The 21,470-nt window shown below is 39.3% G+C and overlaps 1 protein-coding gene and 2 long non-coding RNA genes across 34 annotated transcripts in view; 1 reads left to right on the forward strand and 2 right to left on the reverse strand.

The window, feature by feature from the left end:
• CACNA1C (calcium voltage-gated channel subunit alpha1 C) overlaps window positions 1–21,470 on the forward strand; it is a gene marked incomplete at its 5' end in the record, with an annotated part of 525,599 nt that overhangs the window by 358,997 nt on the left and 145,132 nt on the right. For 29 of the 32 annotated variants that reach the window (XM_081926667.1, XM_081926694.1, XM_081926693.1 and 26 more), the window contains one exon: window positions 18,839–18,929. In XM_081926667.1, the coding sequence (XP_081782793.1) occupies window positions 18,839–18,929 (91 nt within the window). Of the gene's footprint in view, window positions 1–13,755; window positions 13,871–18,838; window positions 18,930–21,470 lie in introns of those variants that run through there. The other 3 variants (XM_081926688.1, XM_081926690.1, XM_081926691.1) reach the window with 1 other exon arrangement.
• Window positions 3,947–8,494, reverse strand: LOC309378912. Its single transcript, XR_014172283.1, has 3 exons — window positions 8,374–8,494; window positions 6,799–6,914; window positions 3,947–5,494 (listed from the first exon to the last, which is right to left on the reverse strand). It is a non-coding gene; the product is annotated as an uncharacterized lncRNA (long non-coding RNA).
• LOC309378847 lies at window positions 13,414–18,947 on the reverse strand. The gene is made up of 2 exons (XR_014172180.1): window positions 18,809–18,947; window positions 13,414–13,816 (listed from the first exon to the last, which is right to left on the reverse strand). It is a non-coding gene; the product is annotated as an uncharacterized lncRNA (long non-coding RNA).

The raw sequence follows: 21,470 nt of genomic DNA on the forward strand, positions 1-21,470 counted from the left end.
AAGCCTTGCTAAGATAAATTTTGCCATACTGCAACACTATCAATGTTTGCTACATAAAACTGGGGAAGGGAATGTAAGGTCCACCACCAGAGGTGTCGTGTGGCAGCAGAAAAAATAAAAAAACTGTCCATGGTGGAAAACAAAGCCAGGTACTCCAAGGGTGCTTGGGGGCATGTTGAGGGAGGCTGTGGATCCATAGGATCCCATTTATTCTTGGTCCCCTGACACACCCACCCCGCAGTGCCAGCCAGGATAAAGAGATGCATCTTCCAGTCACCAAAAACTATATGGTGAAGTTGCCAGACACACCTCTGTGGTAAGGAATTACAAAACCTTGGGACTGCCACAGAAAATGCCCTCTCCTGCATTACACACACACTGAGCTTCAGAGGACAACAGATCTACCAAAGAGGGTTCCCGCTTAATACCCAAGAGGAGCTGTTGGGAAGCAGACAGTCTTTCAGATATTTGGGACTTGAGTTGTTTAGGGCTTTAAACACTATCATGAGCACTTTAAATTGGGCTCAGAAACAAAGAGGCAACCAATTTGTGAATGCTACTCACCTGTTGGTTTCTCTTACCTCCACTGAGAGATTGATACTCACCAGTACTAGGAGCAATGCTTTTTTTTCAAAAAAACAAGTTTAGGGGTGCTCTCACTTTCCTACTCATATTGAAATACCACCCCTCAATGAGGCCAAACATATATTCGCAAATGTTTAGGGGTACGCATCCGCCTGCGTCCCACCAGAAAAAAGCACTGATTAGTAAGAATGCTTCTAAAATCCATCCTTCTTTATTTCTCTCTGGATTTTATTAGTGTCATAATGCCTTGTCCTGGGGACATGGTGGCATCAATGTTTTTGCTTTCTGTCACTGTGTTTTCAAAATTTGTAATCATGACATCACATTCTCAATATCACACTGAGAGCACACATAACCCTCCCCCCCAATGCACATAGCTTTTTCCTTATTAAAATATATGTATCTTAATGTAATGGTGAGTACAACTGGGTGCTAAAAATAAGTCTGTGATGCTTTAATGTGTCCTGCAAATGGCCTAGCTGGGGGTGGGGGGTGAACCCATGATGAATGGGAGAAATGAAGGGCTGCAACAAGAACCAACAGTGCATTCACCATTTCTGAAATTAATTAGAAAATTTCATTTTGAATAATTGGAAGACAGGCAAGGCAGAACACTGTGGAAGAGAAATCTGTCCACCCATGGGCACTGGTATTTGGCAGTGTTTCAGATAATGAAATGGGATACAGAGAATCTTACCCTTTCATGCTCTTTTTTAATCGGCATAGAAAACCTCTACTCTTTATTAACTCCTGGGGATATTATTCTTTCATTTATCTTGAAATACCAGGTCTTGAACCTTTCATACTATTAGCCAATTAACAGACAGTTCTTTTGTTCTTAACATTCATTGTTGAAATGTTCATTATCAGCTATATTCTTTTGGACAGGGAAAACCCAAAATATTTCCATAGATATACTTTGCTATCCATGTCAAATACCAAATAAATAATACTTGATCAATTCTTTATATGGCCAAACAAGCATAGATTTTCATTAAAACTATATCCTGTCTTTGTGCAGGCACCTTCATTAAAACTTTTGCTTGAGTAAAAACTCAAGAGATAAGCCTTGGAGAATGGTGTTAGCTCTTTAGCTAAATGCTTGCATTTCCAAAATCAACCAAATTTATTATAATTTATTTAATATGACTATAGAGTTATTAATTATGAAAAGGAATTAAGATAATAAAGCAGAGAAATGTATTTGTGTATCAGACTTCTATCCTACTTTTTAAAAAGAGTGCTTTGATACTATTAAGAGAGATTCTGAATAGATTTTCCTAAATTACCGCTGAATCGCCCCACTGAGCGGCTGATGTGCACAAAGGAAAAGATGCAATTGAATTAGGATTAGATATGCCCCTCACCACAGATACAAGGGTAGTCAGGGAAGGTAGCAGGTTTCATTCACATCATAGTGGTGCATCCAAATGTATCCATTTCCTTTTCGCATACAAATAAGTTGTTGCTTTTCAGTCATATGTAAAAAAGCAAAGCATTGTATTGGAGACACTCCCAACTTGTAGAAAAGATCTACCAAACAGCCTTAACTGAAAGAGTCTGCACAGAAGTGTACAACTTGTCTATGTGCTCTATGTTATGCACTATAGCTCTCAAGCATACCTACAATATGCTATTGTCTCTCCACATAATGGTGGGAATTAGCTAGTTATATAAAAGGAAGAGATATGCATGCATAGGTCCCAGGTTCAACTTGTTGCATGTCTAGGTAGTACAGGGAAAGTCTGTATGTCTGAAACTGGAGAGCCATCACCAGTCAGTGGGCCAATAGCCTGACTATAACTACATATGGAATGTATAATATTAAAAATGGGAACCCATTATGTTAAACCATGTATACCAAGCACCCAGTTTCAGAGTGTTTCTCAAATCCTAGAAGGCTTATGATAGATGCATATTGAAGATTGAAAAAGGAATGCATTATGAAGACAGTTATTGGATGACAGACAGTATTTATGCCTGCTGGATATACAGATAATCAGTGATATAAGATCTACCTTTGAAATTCAGGGCTTAATGTCATTTATTGGTCGTTAATCTCAAAAAGTAAGTAGTGGTATGTTTTGTTTTTGGAAGAGATATTACTTTAAATACTATAATGTTGGTGCCTGAATTTCAACTTTCAGGTTTGCTTACATACTACCTAAATGCAAACGTGATTCCTACTTTGTCTGCTGAATCAATGCCACAAAATCACACAGTAGTTCCTTAAGTTGTTTGAAATCAATCTTGAAGTCCAGAGCGCATGTCGGACCACCACCAAAACTGAGTAGGAACAGCGCTATTAAGAAGCGCTAGATTAACTGATGGACCACTTGGTTCTGGCAAGGGAATGATGTGATAATGAGGCTTCAGTTCCATACCACACCATACATTAAAACCACATGTCTTCCCACAAAGAATCATGGGAACTGTAACTTAATTACAGGATTCTTTGGGAGAAGTCATACACTTTAAATATATGATGGGGACGAGACCATTTGTTCATGTCAGATTGGCAGAGAAGTCAGATGATGAAGAAAATAATCAAGCAGAAGTTGGATACATCTTTGATGGGGTTCTTACTTGCTTCATGTTTGCCGTTTAAATGGTACCTCTTATTTGCAATATTGTTTTCATTTGTAATTAATAGTTAAAGGTGTATTTCAGATGTCGGATTATCTTTTGTTAAAGCTTGGTGAGTTTTACAACCTGAACCTACACATCCAGAAATAGGCACCACTGAGTTCAATACAGCTTAGTTGAAGGGAATTGTGTATAGGACTGCATTCATGCTAATTCTAATAAATAGTGTAACGTGGGCATAGTTGTGGACTATTTGGGAACATGGCTGTTGGGGTTATCCTGATGAGCACCTGCACTTCATATTTACCACTATGCCATTGCTTAGACCTATAGGGATGTAAAAGAAACACCTCCTCTTATAGGATATAGTTGAAAACTAGCAAGACTTTAACAGGACTGATGCCCAGAATCATTCAGATCCTCATGTAGTTAAGCTAGAAAAACAATGGAAATCTATGTATCTCCCATCTTAACTATGTAGAAGTGGCTAAGACAGTTCATGTGGTGGTGACAGCTACAAGGGTTTTGGTTGTATATCAGCACTGTCTGAATCTCAATGGGAATATGATGTAAGTGAGTCTGTATGAAAAAGACAGAGGTTAGAAAAACAGACTGGGGCATCTGATGGAAAGGAGGAGACTGATAAATGGTTCAAACTTTCACAGGAAAAACAGAAAAGCAACAAAAATTTTCTTGGATGGCTTTATAGGATGTTATTGACCTTTTTGGTCACCTTGATATAAAATGATTTGGGAGCAGACGGGTAGAACACCAGGCTTGCTCTTTCTGCATTCATTTGTGGAAGCCAGGGAGCTTCAATGGGGTTGTGCTGCTTTTCCCAAATGCTGGTGCCTTAAGAGGTTATATGAAAAATAAAACGCTTACTAAAACAGCCCACATTATATTGTTCATGGGCAGTCCCATAGTTTAATTTTAGTTGCTGAAACATGGTATGTATAAGTGTGTGCACGTGTGCATCCAGTTCAGTAGCGTAGTCATTAAGTAGACAGCTACTTTGCTTCTTGGTTTTTGTTCACTAATAGATGTACAGGAAGTGTCAAGGAAAAGTCAGCTTCCTTTTGGAATGGAAGTTCAACATCCATATCTTCTCAAACCCACATTATTCCCCCTCTGTATTACCAGGCACATAGCCTGATGGAAAGGAGTTAGAATATTTTGGCTATCCTATATAGCTGTGATATTTGGGGAGCTCTTCTTGTATTAAAAAATAACAGCCAAGGCACAGTGGCAGAAGAATTTGCCTAAGTGAAAATCATGAAATAGCAGAGGCTGGGAGCCAAGCTGTTTATCAGTTCATCTCCTTAGCTCACCAATTTAGCATCTGGAGAGCAGTGCCATCCAGACCAATTCCTTTTGCTCCTCAAGCACAAATACCACAAAACAAAATACAACGTCATGGAATGATTTATTATCTGCCATCAAAAATTGATCGAAGGGGAGTGCAACAGTGTCTACTTTTATCTTTTGCCAATGAAGTGGAAAATAATCATTCAGTAACCAAGGAAAGATTAGCTGCAAATTCTAACAATTGTAGGCGTTATGCAAGAGAGCCTGACTAAAGCGCCACAGGCACAGCAGTTACTGTGGTGGTGGAATACACTGTGTGTGTCTTGGGGGAACGGGGAGAATTAGACACATGCCAGAACTTTCACAGAGAAGAAACTATTGTCATTGCTTGTCACTATGTCATTACTTAAGGATCCATAATTTATCTCATGCATGCTGACTTGAAAGTAAATGCTTCAGCTGGCACCAATTTTATCTGGGATTAGGGAATGTGTCTTCCTGGTCAAAGGATTTGTCAAAGGACAACTAAACCAATATTGTTGGTCCTACATTGCTTGGGGCTGCATACACACCATTCATTTAAAACGTCCCTCAGAGAATCATGGGAGCTGGCATTTAACTCTTATAGAACTGCAATTCCAAACACCCTTAACAAATTGCAGTTCCCAGGATTCATTGGAGGAAGTCATGTGCTTTAAATGTGCACAGCCTGGGTATGTGCACAATCTGGATCCTTCCATGGTTTGGAAAAATAACAATAAGCAATGGAAACAACAGTCACTAATGTTAACATTACTGAAATTCCCAGTGTTTCACTTTAATTAATAGTTTTATAGCTTCTGCAGTATGTGAGCAACTCTTATTACTTAGAGAGGGATTCAACAAGTTTTCAAAATAATTAGGAGCATATTTTATGTTTCTGGTGCATCTCTCGGGCAGCAGTAACATTGCTTCATTGTTCCATAGTTTTCATTGCCTCTGTGTTCCTCCTCTTCTCTCTCTGTTTCAAAGGAACCTGTGATCATGAAACAAAATGGAAGTTGAAAAAGAAAGCAACAATTTTAAAATAAAGAATAAAAACTTATCACCAACCTTTCATTGTCTTCTCGTAGTTGCTAGTTGAATGCAAAATAGAACCAACCAGTGCACCCAAGGATAATCACGACAACAAGGACAAAAGGAGGAGGGAGAGAAGAAAGAGTCATTGGCTTGAGAGTCAGGGTCCAATGCATTTGGGATGATAATAAAATGCTTAAAAACAAACCTGTATTAATATTATAAGATTCTAATTCTAAGGAATCCCATTGCCTGGCCTGGACTTTGGCTCCAAAAATTTGTAGCCTTTAACTCCTCTATTATTTTATTGTGGGATAGTTCACATATTATCCCAATAGCATGGTAACCTTTGATAAACCAATAAACTCTCCAAGTAAACTGGCTGAGTGGTTACCATCACATGCTGCAAGATTCTCTTGCCATTCAAAAAGTACAAATTTTCAAAGCATATCAGGCCTGTGCATCACAATAAACTTTAATTTTAGAGAACTACCCAGAAGCTCCAACCTGCCTTTATTATTAAAAAAAGAAAATTGGTGCTACACCTCTTCTTCTTCTGCAGGGAAGGAGAAAGATTGCAGAGTGAGAAACCTTTTCCTAATCCCACCTTAGAAATAAAAGTAAAAGTTGGTTTACAACGTACCAAGTCTATTTGATAGTTTATTTTTTAAATTTAATTTCTCAAATTTATTTCTCAAATTTATTTAATTTCTCAAATTATTTAACTACAATTGTCTCTAAGCAGTGCACAAAAATCTCAGTACAATGGAAATAAAAATCAGTTAAAATAGCCACATGATTTACATTTGTTACAAGCACATTGTGATCTGCCTCTTTGAAATCAGTTGTGTATGGCCACATGGGGAATTATGCCTCAGGCTGAAGGAGCTGTCCTTAGTGACAGGATATATTTTGTTCCAATTCCTTAATAAAACGCAAACAACATTCTGATCTATAGCAATACCCACACATAACACATGACAGTGGGATAGTGCACAATTTTAAAGTAGGAAGGGAGTGGAAGTAGAAGCCTTTGCTTAAAGAAGAACACCTACCCATACATCTGAACTGTTTTTTATTCATATTAACATTACCACAGCACTGGAGTCTGCTGTACCCTTGCAGCAGAAATAAAATACAGATCTCAGCCACACTTCTCATTCTAGTACAATAGTGTCTTCAGCTGATTTCAGAAGTGGGTATGGTGGGTTGTTGTTTTTTCTTTTTTAAAAAAACCACAAATAATTAAATTTATATCCAAACCTTCTTCCCAGAGGGGATCAGGACTGCATGGGGTGATCATGGGAGAAGACAAAACCTCCATACTCAGCAGACCACTACAGGACCACAAGAACGCCCTTTTCTGCAGACTGTAAGACCTTGGGTAGCAAATACAGGGAGAGGCACTCCTTCATGTAACTGGGTCCCAATTCATTCAGGGCTTTGTAAGCTAAACATAACACCTTACATTGGGCCCAGCAGCAAACAGGAAAAAAGTGCAATTCTGAAATAATTCATTTAATGTGATCTTTTCTTGGTGCACTGCTCAACACTCCTGTGGCCATAGGAGCCACCTCCTAGGAGCTGAGGAGGCTTTGCCCCCCCATAAAATATTTGAGGGGGCCAAGCCCCCCCAAGTTGATCATAGAAACATAGCATCTTAGAGCTAGAAGGGACCTAGGATAATCTAGTCCAAACCCCTGCAATGCAGGAATCTCAGCTGAAACATCCATGACAGATAGCTGTCCAACCTCTGCTTAAAAGCCTCCAAGGAAGGAGAGTCCATCACCTCTTGTGGGAGTCTGTTCCACTTTGAATGTACATTGCCATTCAAATCATGTGCATGCACTGTGTCATGTGATTGATTATGTGGGGCGGTACTTACCTGCCTCCCCCCATATCTTATTTAAGCTGGCACCCCTGCCTGTGGCCATCTTTTGCACCAGCTTCAGCTTTTGGACTGTGTCCCCACCACCACCACCTCACAAGGTGATTTCACAGATTTTGCTCTCTTAAACCATCCATGAATGAATACCATGCAAATCTATCCTTTTCAACTATTGCTTAGGAATCTAAAATATAGTATCATCATGATCAACTCACAAAGAAAGCCTTTCCTCCTTCCAGGAGGGGAGGGGTTGTGAGCGGGAGATGATTCCCGCGTCATGCAGGGGGTGCTCCGCCCCCTGTTTCAACTCCAGGGCTGGCATGCCACGCTGCTCCCCAGTTGGGCACCCAATAGGGAAGCGCGGCAGGGGCATGGCTTGCTGCTCAAACGCAGCCGCACCAGCCATCCCCACCATTGCACACACATTTTCTTATTCTGTGTCCACGTGTCTTTATTCCACAAGTGGGGATCGGGTCCTCGAATCACAACAGAGTCCTGGCAGTAAAAAGCAAAATCCTAGCCTTTGTGTTTCCAGAGAGAATTTTGAAAGAAGCTGTTTGATAAAACCCCCAATCCCAAGTCATATTTACTAGGAGAAGAGAATGATAAAACAGCCTTACCATACATGGCTTCTCCCAAGGAATCCTGGGAACTGCAGCTCCCAGAGCTGCAATCCAGCAGCAAATGCATGCACCCTTAACAAACTACAGTTCCCATAGTTCTTTGGTGGAAGTCATGTGCTTTAAATGTATGATGTGATAATAAAAAAGTTGGAAGAGGGAGTGGTACACAGGAAGGAAAGGAAGAGGACATGGGCATGGACGAAGAGAAAAGCCATGGGGAAGAAAAGCAGAGCAAATGAGCAGGGAGGAGAGATGGGTATGGTTGGGAGCTGCAGAGGTGAGGAGGGCTGATATTCATGAAATAACCAGGCGAATGTTGGACTGTACCTTTCTTGGATAATTCTGCTTTCCCCAACCAGGACTTTAAACGTAGACACCTCTTTCTTTGAGAATTTGTCCAGATTAAATCAGTCTAGTGACAAAAATATTTGAAGAATCATGATGAGAATAGCAGGAGATATAGAAGGTTATAAATTAGTTACTTTGACAGCTGTGTGAGGGAAGCTTGCATAACACCTGCCCACACAAGGCCTAATTCAAGGTAATATTAACAGTTCCTCGCTTCTATGAATGCTCCAAAAAGTATTCACAGACTACAAAAAGTGACTACTGCAAACGTATCAAATATGCCTGTTTTTTTTAATTCCATTTGGTGCAATTTATCCATTTTCACTGTCTGAAGAGTTGCAGAAGTTAAAATTACATACTTGAAAAGCTTGCTTTAACTAGAAAAAGCATTGTTTAACCTCTTGATTCCAAGCTGAAAACAGTGCCTGTTGCATTTTTCTGCCCTATAAGATTTTATGATAATGGCCAACCTGTTAGTAAAATTTTCTGAAGGCACACTCCTGAGGTGTGCTGTGTTCAAAATTACAAATATATTTAGTAGACATAACATTATGTTAGCTGGATGTTAAGAATGCTGGAAGGTATTTTATTATCATTTCAGACTAGTAGCAGGCAGCCTACAGTCTCAATTTAAAAACTTAATGTTAAAAAATTAGTGAAATGTTATATTACCTGGTAATTATACGCACTTGGGAATTGACTTTGGGCGAGAAAATAATTTCAGTATGCTTTTTGGGGATTGCACTAGTTCAGCCTGCAGGTGGGAGAATGCATATTTAAATGTTCCCTTTTCCAAAAAATGTACAAAATTTGCAAATTAGGGAGAAAGATTCAGTTTAGCTTCCTGTTCCATCACATGTGCAGGGAAGTTTTGTTTTGTTTTTGGAGGAGTCAGGCATGGTACAGTGTAGAAACAGCTTTTTAGGTTTTAAGACTGCTGAATGCATAAACTCAGTCATTTCTTGGAACTCTGATTTTTGATTATTATTATTATTGGTAACTGAGGGCTCTTGAGGAAACATGTGTTTCCCCCTCCCCTTTCATTTTTCTTCTTGTGAAAGGATGTTCAGTATGATGATTCAGAAATGATTTAAACCTTCTTTGGGCTTTTGTCTGAACAGGTGAGAGTTATAAGTGCCTAGGGGGCAGGGTGTGCATGCAAGCTTATGCATTTAACATGCATTTAACATGAAGAACTGAAGGGGGTTTCTGTTATGTACTGAGTTGAATAGGATCCAAACTGCAGCAGTCTGATTGGTCCTAGAACAATAGGATCCAAATTGCAGCAGTCTGATTGGTCCTGGAACAATGCAGCAGTGTGATTGGTTGGCAGGAACCACCCAATCATGCTCCAGATATAAGTGAATCCACAATCCCGACTGCCCCATTCAGGCACAAGAGGTTGCACACCATTCCAAGAAAGATAGGGTCATCTCCCGGGTCCTGGACTGGGTGTGGAGGGGATGGCCCAGCAGCAGCCCTGGGCTAGAATTCACTGGCCACACAACCCGCAAACATGAACTGTCGGCCCACAAGGGGTGCCTGTTATGGGGAAGCAGGGTCGTTGTTCCCCAGCCCCTCCGCAAAAGGGTCCTCACAGCCCTACACGAGACACACCCAGGGGTAGTAAGAATGAAGGCCCTGGCCAGGAGTTATGTATGGTGGCCGGGGATCGGTGGAGAGATAGAGGCCTGGGTCAAACACTGCCAGGCCTGCCAAGAATCCCGCCCAGATCCCCCAAGGGCCCCAGTCCAGTCCTGGGAGTCCGCCTGAGCACCATGGTCACGCCCTTGCTAGAATATGAAAATAACATTACTTGAGTGGCATGGAGAAGAGACATGCATTGAGGATCTTGCAGCTGGTTGGTATGGCTACAGTATGTGTAAGGAGTACCATCCATTGTGTAGAAGATGTAAAGACAGGCAGGATGAATAAAGCCAAGGATGGCATTATTCCAAAGAGCTACACAGTGATGTGTGGAGAGGTGGTAGAGATGGAGCCTAGCCTGCCCTGAAGTAGCTGTCTTACACATGGATCTGGTTGAAGGGAGTGTTCTGATGATGACACATGGTGTGGTTTTACTGTTGAATATAAATAAGGCTGACACTATAAAATTGGCTGGGTGGGTCATGGGCAGGATTTGAAATATAAGCAGTGGATTACTGAAAGAACTAATAAAAGTGAAGTTCAGATAATAAAACACATGTATTGTAAAACAGTTAATAAAAAGTAGCCAAAAACAAACACCAGGAAAGGAGGGGTGGGAAGAAGAAATTTATGTTGAAAAATGTATATGAACATAAGGGACATCTGAACAGGAGGTGTCCAATTTTGATTGTCAAATCTGCCCCCTGTGCAGTTCACTTACTGGCTCTATTCTGTTCCACAAGAGCTCCAGCAAATATGTATAGCCACATGTTACTGGTAGTGCTTGTGATTTCACAACTAAAAAATCCTGTAAAATATTTGGTGATGAGATTATCATAGGACTGATGTGCAGGGTTTTTGAGCCAATGTTACTGTAGTAGCTGAGATTTTTATTGTATCATATTTTTAGGAAGGCAACAGCTGGTTCCAATTAACTGCTGATACACGTCTCCAGAAAGTGTGCCCCTAATAAAACATGACTATCAAGAAATCATGTTTTTTTACATTAGACCCAGTTTCTCCAGAAATACTTAAAGGCATGTTACAATATAAAAGCAGAAAACATTTTTAATTGCAGGCCCAAATATGACACTTAAAAGCAAACAATAAACACCAGGAACTGCACAGCAGTTGCAGAAGAGCAATAAAAAATAATAGCAATATTTGCACAACCATTATATTTTAATGATTTGATTTTACTCCTAAACAATGCTGCTGTGTTTTGTTTTGTTTTTCAGTTTTCTATTCTTAGGAATGTTAAACACTAAGGGTGGTATTCTCCACAATTCTACACACTATGTGTACTCTTACACAAGTAATGTGTATTTTTTAATATAAGCCCCACAGGAAAAGGGTTTGTAGAAACTATGTACAAAGCCTTTGTCAATATTACTTTTGGGAAATTGACCAGTTTAAAATCTACATAGAAGATGGTTGGGAGCGGGGAGTATTGATGAAGAAAAATGGGAATGGCTATGGAGAGTGAGTCTTTTTAAGACCATCTCTACTAGTGAATTGGCTTTAAAAATGCACCATAGATGATATTATTATTCTATAATGCTTTGCCACTTTACTTCCAGATCCTTTCCTTTGTGCTGGAGGGGATGCAAGAACAAGGGTTAGGGTACCTTTTTCCATTTGTGGTGGGAGTGCCCGCTGGTGGTGCAATTTTGGTTAACGAGTTTTGCAGAAAAAAGTAAGATCATCAGGGACCAGATTCAGTTATCATAAGAACATGTTTTTTCTTTATTTACTCAAGGGAGTAAATGAAGAATTTAAAGCAAAAGATCTGTTAATAGTTTTATTAATAGCTGTTCATCATACAAAGTTCAAAAATGGAATACTTTATCTGATATCAACATTATGAACAGATGGAACAATGTATGGAATTTAGCCCTTCAATAAAAACTTAGGCAATAATCTTTATTGTCATTGTCCCATACAGAACAACAAAATTGAAAAAATCTACATCAGACATTAAAAAACCCACAAGCCTGATATCCCAGCTATCCCAGCCTGGTTAGCCCCTAAAAACTCTGATACCCCATAACTGAATACAATATACTCACATAAAGACTACCTTACCCTGTGTTTAAAACCAAAATTGCATTTGGATAGAAACTGTTTCTCAGGCAGCTAGTCCTAGTCTTTATAACCCTGTACCTTCTTCCAGAAGGCAGAAGCTGAAAGAAATCATTTTTGGGGTGCGCACTATCCTGCACTATCTCTTCAGCTTTCTTATGGCACCTGGAAGCATAGATTTGATCCAAATTGGGAAGAGTGCACCCAATTATTCTCTCCGCAGTCTTTACAACCCTGGACAGCATTGTTTTTCCCCTGACCGTGCAGCTCCCAAACCACACACAGAGACCATAAGTTAATACACTCTCAACAGTACAATGGTAAAATGCCATCCTTTGAGAGATGATTTTTCTGGCGGATTCTCAGAAAATATAACCTCTGCTGTGCTCTCTTTATCAGGTCTTTGCTCTTTTCTCCCCAGGTTAGGTCATCTCTCAACTCCATTCCCAGAAATCGAAACACCGAGACCTGTTCCACACACTTCCCCTCAATAATAAGTGGCTGAATATTCAATTTACATTTCCTAAAGTCCACAATAATCTCTTTTGTTTTCTTTAAGTTAAGGAATAAGTTGATTTTCCTGCACCACTCCCCCAACTGCTCAACTTCCTTCCTATAGGCCACCTCCGCCTCTCCAGCCATGATTAAGCCAACCACTGTTGTATCATCTGCAAACTTAATGATCTTATTACTAGGGTATTTGGGGGCACAGTCAGCTGTATAGAGCATATATAAAAGCAGGCTCAACACGCACCCCTGCAGCGTCCCCGTATTCATGATGAGATCCGCACATCAGATTTTTGCTTGGCACATCAGATTTTTGAATGGGAAGGTGAAGCCAGACTCATTTATTGCAGTCTGGTAGGACTTTATTGAATATATCAAAAAAGAACAGTTACATATTTGTCTCTCCCCACCCCAGTTTCACAAGTCATTTGGAACAACTGAGTCTCTCTGTGAATAATCCATTGTCTTCTGATTGTTTTAAGCTATACTTTACATATTGTATTTATTTTCTTTTATAAAAATATTTATAAATTACCAGCTCATAACAATGATCAAGGCACTGAACAATGTAAACATTTAAACCTCATGAAACCATAAAAGCTGACTAGGTCATTCTTAGCAAACGAACTGAAATCAATGGAGTTATGTTAGTCATGGCTAATTTAAGCCTAGTGATTTCAGTAGGTATAATCTGAGTATGACTTAGTTGGATACCATCCATAGAAAGCCAGTGTTGTGTAGCAAAAGTCAAAATAAGCTAAAACACATTAGATATTCCCTATATTGGGTGACATAAGCAAGTTTAATGTTAGTTTTAAAGATGCTTCCAGAAGCAGCAGCTGCATACTCAGTAGTTTATTATCTTGGTGTTTTTGTGGCTTCAGTTCAACCAGTGTTTCTGGCATTCCCTTGCTTCAGGTGTAATGCATATGAGAACACTGAAGAGGATGTTTAGCAGATACTGACGACCCCTTCTGTTGTAATGTTTCACTCTTCCATATTCCTTTGTTTTCATTCTGCATTCTTAATTCCCATGATGAGAGATAAGAGGTGGCTGTCCTACATGTAAGCTGAGTTCCTTGTTTCTTTTTCTTTTGACCGTTCCCGGCTGCATGTTCTCTGTTGATGTCTTGTTCCTGGTACTTGACCATCTTGTCTGTGAAAGAAAACGCTCCAGCTGGCTTGCCTGATAAGAAGAAAGGAAAGTTTGCTTGGTTTAGTCACTCCACAGAAACTCATGGTAACGTTCCAATGTACTCTGTGTCCATCCTTTATGTGTACGTGTATGTTTCTGTGTAGTAACTGTGTAGTCCGTTGGTGCATGTCTGTGTCTTTCTATAGCTTCTGCAGCATTGTGCACTTGTGTATAAGGTGGTAATTATTTTTTGGATCAACCTTTTCTTCCTGATGTCATCGGAATTGTATCCCATGCTGCCACCAAGAGCTCCATCTAATGTCTTACATCCCCAAATAATTTCATTTTGTGTCCCTGGGGCAACCATGTGATAAAATGCTAACCTGAGAATATTTTTCTTTGAATGCTTCTCCCACAGCAAGTGAATATTTCATTATTCCTTAGGTGACTTATTTGAGCAGACAGGTAAAATAAACTTATTGGAAGGTATTGGAATAGGGAGTTAATAGCAAGCTACAATGTTCTAGATGTTTATTTTTTTCTTAAAAAGAATATTGTACAAAATTATATTAAATATAAGAAGAGTTTGGAAGAGTTTGGATTTGATATCCCACCTTTCACTCCCCTTCAGGAGTCTCAAAGCGGCTAACATTCTCCTTTCCCTTCCTCCCCCACAACAAACACTCTGTGAGGTGAGTGGGGCTGAGAGACTTCAGAGAAGTGTGACTGGCCCAAGGTCACCCAGCAGCTGCATGTGGAGGAGCGGAGACGCGAACCCGGGTCCCCAGATTACGAGACTACCGCTCTTAACCACTACACCACGCTGGCTCTCACCACGAAGGCACTATTATCAGTTTTGTTGGAGGAGTAAAGGCTGCTGATATATAATTCACCAAGCTTTTCTGCTATATAACCTACATTCAGTTTTATAAGATTCACCCTCCTTCTCCCAGGGTGTTGCACAGCCTACACTCTTTGGGCTCAACCACACTTCGTTTGTGCTGTAATTTCTAGTCATAGTTACAATAAGTTCCCTTTTTCCTTTTTTTTTATTTTGTTTTGTTATCCTACCGCTTTCCCTGGGAAAACCTGTGGTTTACTGCTGAACTTGGGTAAATGTTGATTGGCTTTTCTGCAGATTCAGCAATAAACATTGGCTTTTCCCAGGGAAAGTGGCAAGACAAAAAAAGAACCTCTTGGACTCGTGACTAGTAATCACAAACAGAAGTATGGATGAGTCCTGTTTACATTTACACAGGTAGACATACTGTTTTTAAAAGCCAAATATCTTACCATGTGTTGCTGGTGGGGTGGGGTGAGACTTATATAATTTTAACCACAAAGAAGATTATTGCATTCAGCTAATTAAAGTCATTAATATATTTTTATACAGTCTCTTATTAAATAATTTCTGACTACCATCAAAAGAAAACAATAGAACCTGATGAATGGATGCAAAACATTTCAATTATGTTTTTGACAGTCTTCTTCGAAAGTGGTAGATAAAAATGTTTCAAAATATTTTCAGTGTACTGACATTTTTTAAAAAAGTTTTGAAGGAAATATCAGCCTTTCTAAAGCCCAACTTTTCAGTTGGACCAGAAACAAAAGGTAACAGCTCTACTTTTCTCCCTGTTGTGCAAGAAGGTGATTGTGTGGATGAATTATTAGAATAAAATAAGGTTTTCATTATCTTGGATATCTTTCAATAAAACAGGGCATGCCATAAAACCTCATAAAGTTGTATAAAGTTCTGTGGTCTGAGGGGCTGCCAAATCATCTGTCCAAACACATTGTGTCACCCCTGAGTAGTCATTTTATTGTATTTAGTTCATTTTGTGTACTTTATTTGGAGAGCAGAAAAATATTAGGTGAGAAAATTGCAGCACTATGGATATAGATTGAATATGGTTAATTGAAATGGTGGAAGATTCAGGACAGACAGGAGTAAGTAAGCACTTCCTCACACAGCACACAGTTAAAACTATGAGATTTGCTATCACAAGATGACCATTAACCTGGACAGCTCTTGAAAGGAATTAGACAAATCTATGGAGGATAAGGTTATCAATGATTACAAAGCAATGATAGCTATATTACCTCCAGTATCAGAGGAAGTGTTTCTGAAGTTGCTGTGAATCAGGAATGGGAGTGCTTTTGCACTAAGCATCAGGTTGGCCACAGTGAGAAAAATGCTGAATATTATAGGCCTTTGGCCTTATCCATAAGGGCTCCTCTTATTATCTTATAAGGTGGGGGAGGGGTTATTGGGTTGTTGCTGCTTTTATTTTGAGGTTTTATATTTTGATTTTATTCTGTGAACCACCCTGAGACCTGCAGATATAGGTTGGTATATAAATTCAATAAATAAATAAATTCTTATCCTGTTCTATGACCAGTGCTGGATGACACATTGTATGCATCCTTTCAGCAACTCCTACAGCCAAGCTGGTGCCAAATGTATTTCTCTGCTTTCCTTTGGACCATATCAACGAGACTGAGAGGGAATATTGTTGTTTGGACAGGCCAGGACCTGTGACAATCCGGGGAAGTCACTTCAGTGCTGCTAATGCAGCTGTTTGGACCCTGGAGGCACACTTCATTGTCTCTCAAGACAGATGCCAACATTTGCTTAGGATGTTTATGATTATTTATTTATTTATTAGATTTCTGTACTGCCCTTCATCCAAGGATCACAGGGTAGTTTGCATATAAAAACACAAAATACATACAAAAACAGTAAACCCCCTTCCCCCGCAGCTTAAAAGGCCATAGATTGCTTTATTATCCAAAGACCTTGGAGATAATATGCATAATAACAGTTAAATTTATGCTATGCTGGCTACCTAAGTGCTCTACTAAAGTCTGTAATTTTCATCAGGACCCATATTTTTAATTAAGGGCTTAAGGGCAACCACATTTTTTTGCACTTACACACTCACTTCACAAGTCAAAATATTATGGGCTAAGGGCTCGTTACTGCTCTCTTTCCTGGTTTGGTTTAAAGAGCCCATTGCCTGTACCTTATGACTAGTGTGGGAGAGGTGCATCATGGAATAAGTAGATTTTTGTGTCTATGGGGAAGATGCTATGCTCTAGTGGCTGAATCACCTCTCAGAACCAGTAGTCATTCCTTACTGTAGAAAGACAGTATTAAAGATTTGGTGCTTCTTAGTCATTTAAAAGAGCAACATAAAAAGACCTGCCATGGACAAACAATTGGTTGTAAAGGTCACAGATCCCTGACAAGCTCACTATTCTGAAAGATAACATGGAGTAATGCCTAGATATTATAATTCTGCTTTAACATTATTTCTGTACTTCATAATCTTTCACATATATAATTTATCTTTCAAAATATATTCAAGTGACCTACAGAAGTTCACTTCCCTGCAGGTATCTTGAGGATTCTGCGAATACCCTCTGCATCCTCCACATCAGGATGCTGTGTTTCATTAAGTCTTCTATTCAAGTTACGGTATACAGGGCCTGGAAATGCACCAAATAGCCTATTGTGAAACATTCACAATTGTCTTCTAGAAAAGTATTTGTGGGTTTCATATCATTCAACGTTATTATGTTAACTCATGTGAATTGTTCAAAGTGTCAAGAAGCCTTAAGATTCAGAATGATGACACACTGATGTGGAGTGTAGGAGAAAACATTACTTCTGCTTAGCTTCTTAACTGTCCTCTTTTGATGTATTAGAAATAGTCAGTGGCTGTCAGCCTGTTAAATTTCATGTATGTTTTACACTCCCAAACTTATGTAACTGTAATGTATAGAGAACAAATCTTGTGTTATAGCACTTTCTAATGGGTTACTCCAGTGACCCGAGGCGGGTTGCAAAATGTGCAAGAAACAGCTTGTGTAAGTGAACTAATTCATACAATCCTTCCAGAATATAGCTTCATGTCAACCTGTGTTAAAATGGGTGTACGGTGAAATGATCAACTTCTTCTTCTCTATGCATATAAATTACACGCAAACTTTGTGACAAACTCAAAAGGGGAAGAATCCTCACTGGCTTATCACTGGCTGACTAGTGACTATCCAGGTAGTGGGTTGATTCATAATGTGTGTACAACCATGTTTACCTGCATCCTAGCTTCTCAAGACTATTGTATAAATCTACTCTAAATCTCCTTTTTCACATTTGTGCTCTGCATCTAGATGACATGCTTTAGATGTTACCTGCCCTGTCCAAATCATCAAGTGTAGAGTAGAAGCAAAAGCTTTATACTGCATTTACTTTCTGTCTATATTTAGTGTGAATTGCTTGAGCCATAAGTGTGATTGTTTTACAAAATGCCCAGTGTGTAAGGCAACCACAAAGTTTCCATAGAGGGCAGAGTGATAGTAAGGTACATGTTGACTAAATTATCCAATGAAACAATAATATAACTTGCTATTCCACATGCAAAGCAATGTGTGCATTTATTTAACTAACATCTCAGTATGCCAGGATGGTCGTGTGGATTGTTCCTAATTTTGCATCCTAGAATGTCAGGACAACATTGCCCTAGAGCTCTAGCATTATAGTTATTCACAATCACTTTTTAATTACCTTTTTGCTGCCTTTTCCTCAACACAGCTCTTTCGGTTTTTGCTCATTTCCTGCCCATAAAGCATATTCCTGTTTGGACTGTACACTGTTCTTTAAATCAGGATTTAAAAAAATAAAAATAAAAAGCTTATATATGGAAAGACAGTTGTGCACAAAAACAAACCAATATTTTGCAAGACTGAATGAAAGCAGAATGGGGTGTGTGTCTGTGTGACTTTAGTTTGTGGAAGTTTAAAGTTTAGGGGGCTGTGCCATATGGAAATGGCAATAAGAGTATCTTTGTGGGATGTAAAAATAGTTCAGGAATTTTGTATCACATTGTTTGAAACAAACAGGTTAAACTTCAGGAAAATGTTATCTTAGGTCTTTTCCTCTAGTCACAATTCATTTTCCTTATTAATTTATGCTTCTTTTGCTAAGCCAGCACCTTCACTGCCAGGAACTGCACATTTGTGTATTGCAGACTAATTACTGACCTTCTATTTTCATTCCTCTGATCCATGTAGTGAGCATGCCCACCAGTGAGACAGAATCTGTGAACACTGACAATGTGGCTGGAGGAGATATTGAAGGAGAAAACTGTGGAGCACGGCTGGCGTGAGTTTAACCATATTTATGCTTGTGTCTTCCTTATTCCACCATGGAGTCTGACGGATAGTTAAAGATTAAATCTTAAAGACTTTCTTCAGAATTTGCATTGCCAGAGACTCATTCTTCTTAAATCAGAATGAGAGAACATTTTGAATTAGATATTCCCTTCCAGGTCCTAGTCCAGCACTCTAATCACGGTGTCACACTGGTGTTCTGGAATGAGATATTCCCTTGTTCTAGAATTTCAGAGCTTCCCATAGAACATTATTTGTATCACAAAATAGCTGCTACTTTCATAAGACAGATTCCAACGTTCATTGTCTTCCATTTATACTTGTTTTTTATTTGAAATACATAAATATGGACTCTAAGAAGAGCTGTGTGACATTATGGCTTCTGAGAGTGCTTTTCCTGTGATAAATTTCCCACACAGCTCGCTCTGCAGGGTGCTTTCAAGACTCCTTTCAGATTGCTTTTGATACTGTAGGAAAAATTAAAAGGACACTGAATGCCAAGCCTCACTTTTCTGTCCCACGTCCCATAGTGTCTTTTATTGAGCAATGTAAAATGCAAACAATGGTGGTACCAAAACAGTATATTGGGGTCAATGAAGGGGCAAGGTGTGGTTTGAGGTGAGGGGATAGGCTAGTATATTATTATTATTTTATTTATTTATTTATTTATACATATATACATACATACCCTGCCCATCTGGCTGGGCCTCCCCAGCCATTCTGGGCGGCTTCCAACAAAATATTAATGCATCAAACATTAAAAGCTTCCCTAAACAGGGCTGCCTTCAGATGTCTTCTAAAAGTCCATGTCTCATGTGTAATATTTCTGGAAGAAAAATAATGGTGTGTGTGTGTGTGTGGGTGTGTGTGTGTGTGTGTGTGTGTGTGTATAATATGTGTGAGCTGTTTGTCTGAAGGGTGCTTGCCCCCGCTCCCATTTCCTTTCTGGCACTGCCTATGGGCATGAAAGGAAGTGTGTTATTTTGAAGTCTGCACCTTGTTTTCTGTTAGCTCTAGCATACCAAAATGAAGAGCAGTTCAAAACCAGGTTATTGACTCTCCACGGGTATCCTCCAGATGAGGATATTTTGTTTGATAACTCATCTATTCAAGTTACACAGGAGACTTGGGCAAGGTGTAAAAGGAGAAGGGTTTGGTTAGGTATAAAGGAAGCAGGTTTGGCAATGTGGTGTTGGCAGGGCGGTAGTGGGTTGGTGAGCAAAGCAAACAGGGACACCAGCCCCTAGTATTGATATTTGTGGTGGCTAGGGGAGGTTCTGAAAACTCAATATTTCCCATGAGTTTGCCCTAAATATATCACCAGAAGGGACTTCTGCCATCAAGAATATGGCCCAGAATCCTCTCTCTTCTAGGTTCATTTCCAAACAAGTTTTGGTGACTCAATTCTGCTGTTGTGTTAAATCCCATGACAACAGCAAGGCTCAACAAAGAACATAATTTTCTGGGTCATTTTAGAATTACTTTTTGTTGCCTTAAAATCCATGACGTTGACGGGCGGGAAGAGTTGAGCAGTGGAGGAAATATGTCTTTATCATATCTTTGGAAGAATTGCTTGGGGGAAATTAGGCTATGTTCTGAAAAGTATGGACACTCTCTATGGAAATATTCAATATATGAGCTCAGGATTACTTTTTGCAGTAACAAGTAGCTTCCTATAGGTAAATAAATATATAACTGAATATTTGCTTCTGTGGTGCCCCCGCCGTCTGTACAGGCCTGCCCTCTAGCACATAGTATTCAAGGACATACTGCTTCTGACCCTGTAGTTCCTACAGAACCATAATGACTAAAATACATTGAAGGACTATATCTTCCATGAATTTGTCTAATCTCCCTTTAATGTAATCTACATAGTAGTAAATTCGGTAAATTAACCATCTGTTGTGTGAATAAATACCTTCAAAGAGAATCAATAAGATTGTTGGTTTGAGGTAGAATGTAGGTCTATGAAAATGCTGAATAACAAAAAATGGTGTGAATTACCGTCACTGTTGTTTTGAGAGATCTTAAACTGTCTCCAATAGTTTTTAAAGTCATTTCAGCTAGAAAAGCACACACACTTTCTGTCACACACATACACAAAATTGTCAGGGAGAGCAACAGATGCAAACTAGTAAAGGGTGGGTGGATATTATTAGGTAACCTGTTGGCATGGTAGAGATGCTTAACTGCAGCGTCTAATGCACAAGAGATACAATTATCACATGCATGATGTGTGGAAGAACTGCCACATCTGTTAGCTTAATTAAATAAAATGTTATTCAAAATGCCACTCAGCCCCTTTGGTGAAAAGTAAAGAGATAACATTGAATTTACCCAGTGGGATTATGAGCAATTTTAAATTCATTTTCCCAGTGAGGGCCAGTTTAACATTTTAAGGTGTCCCTAAGCACTAATAATTTGCAGACCCATTAATGTTAGTTGTTGATCTGCCCTCTGTTGCAGGGCAAGGATACCAAGTGGAACCCTTGCGCCAGTTAAACAAACCTACTTTTTTACTTTTATTTCTCTT

This window comes from Podarcis melisellensis (assembly GCF_964234715.1).
Source record: "Podarcis melisellensis genome assembly, chromosome: 10".
Taxonomy (NCBI): domain Eukaryota; kingdom Metazoa; phylum Chordata; class Lepidosauria; order Squamata; family Lacertidae; genus Podarcis; species Podarcis melisellensis.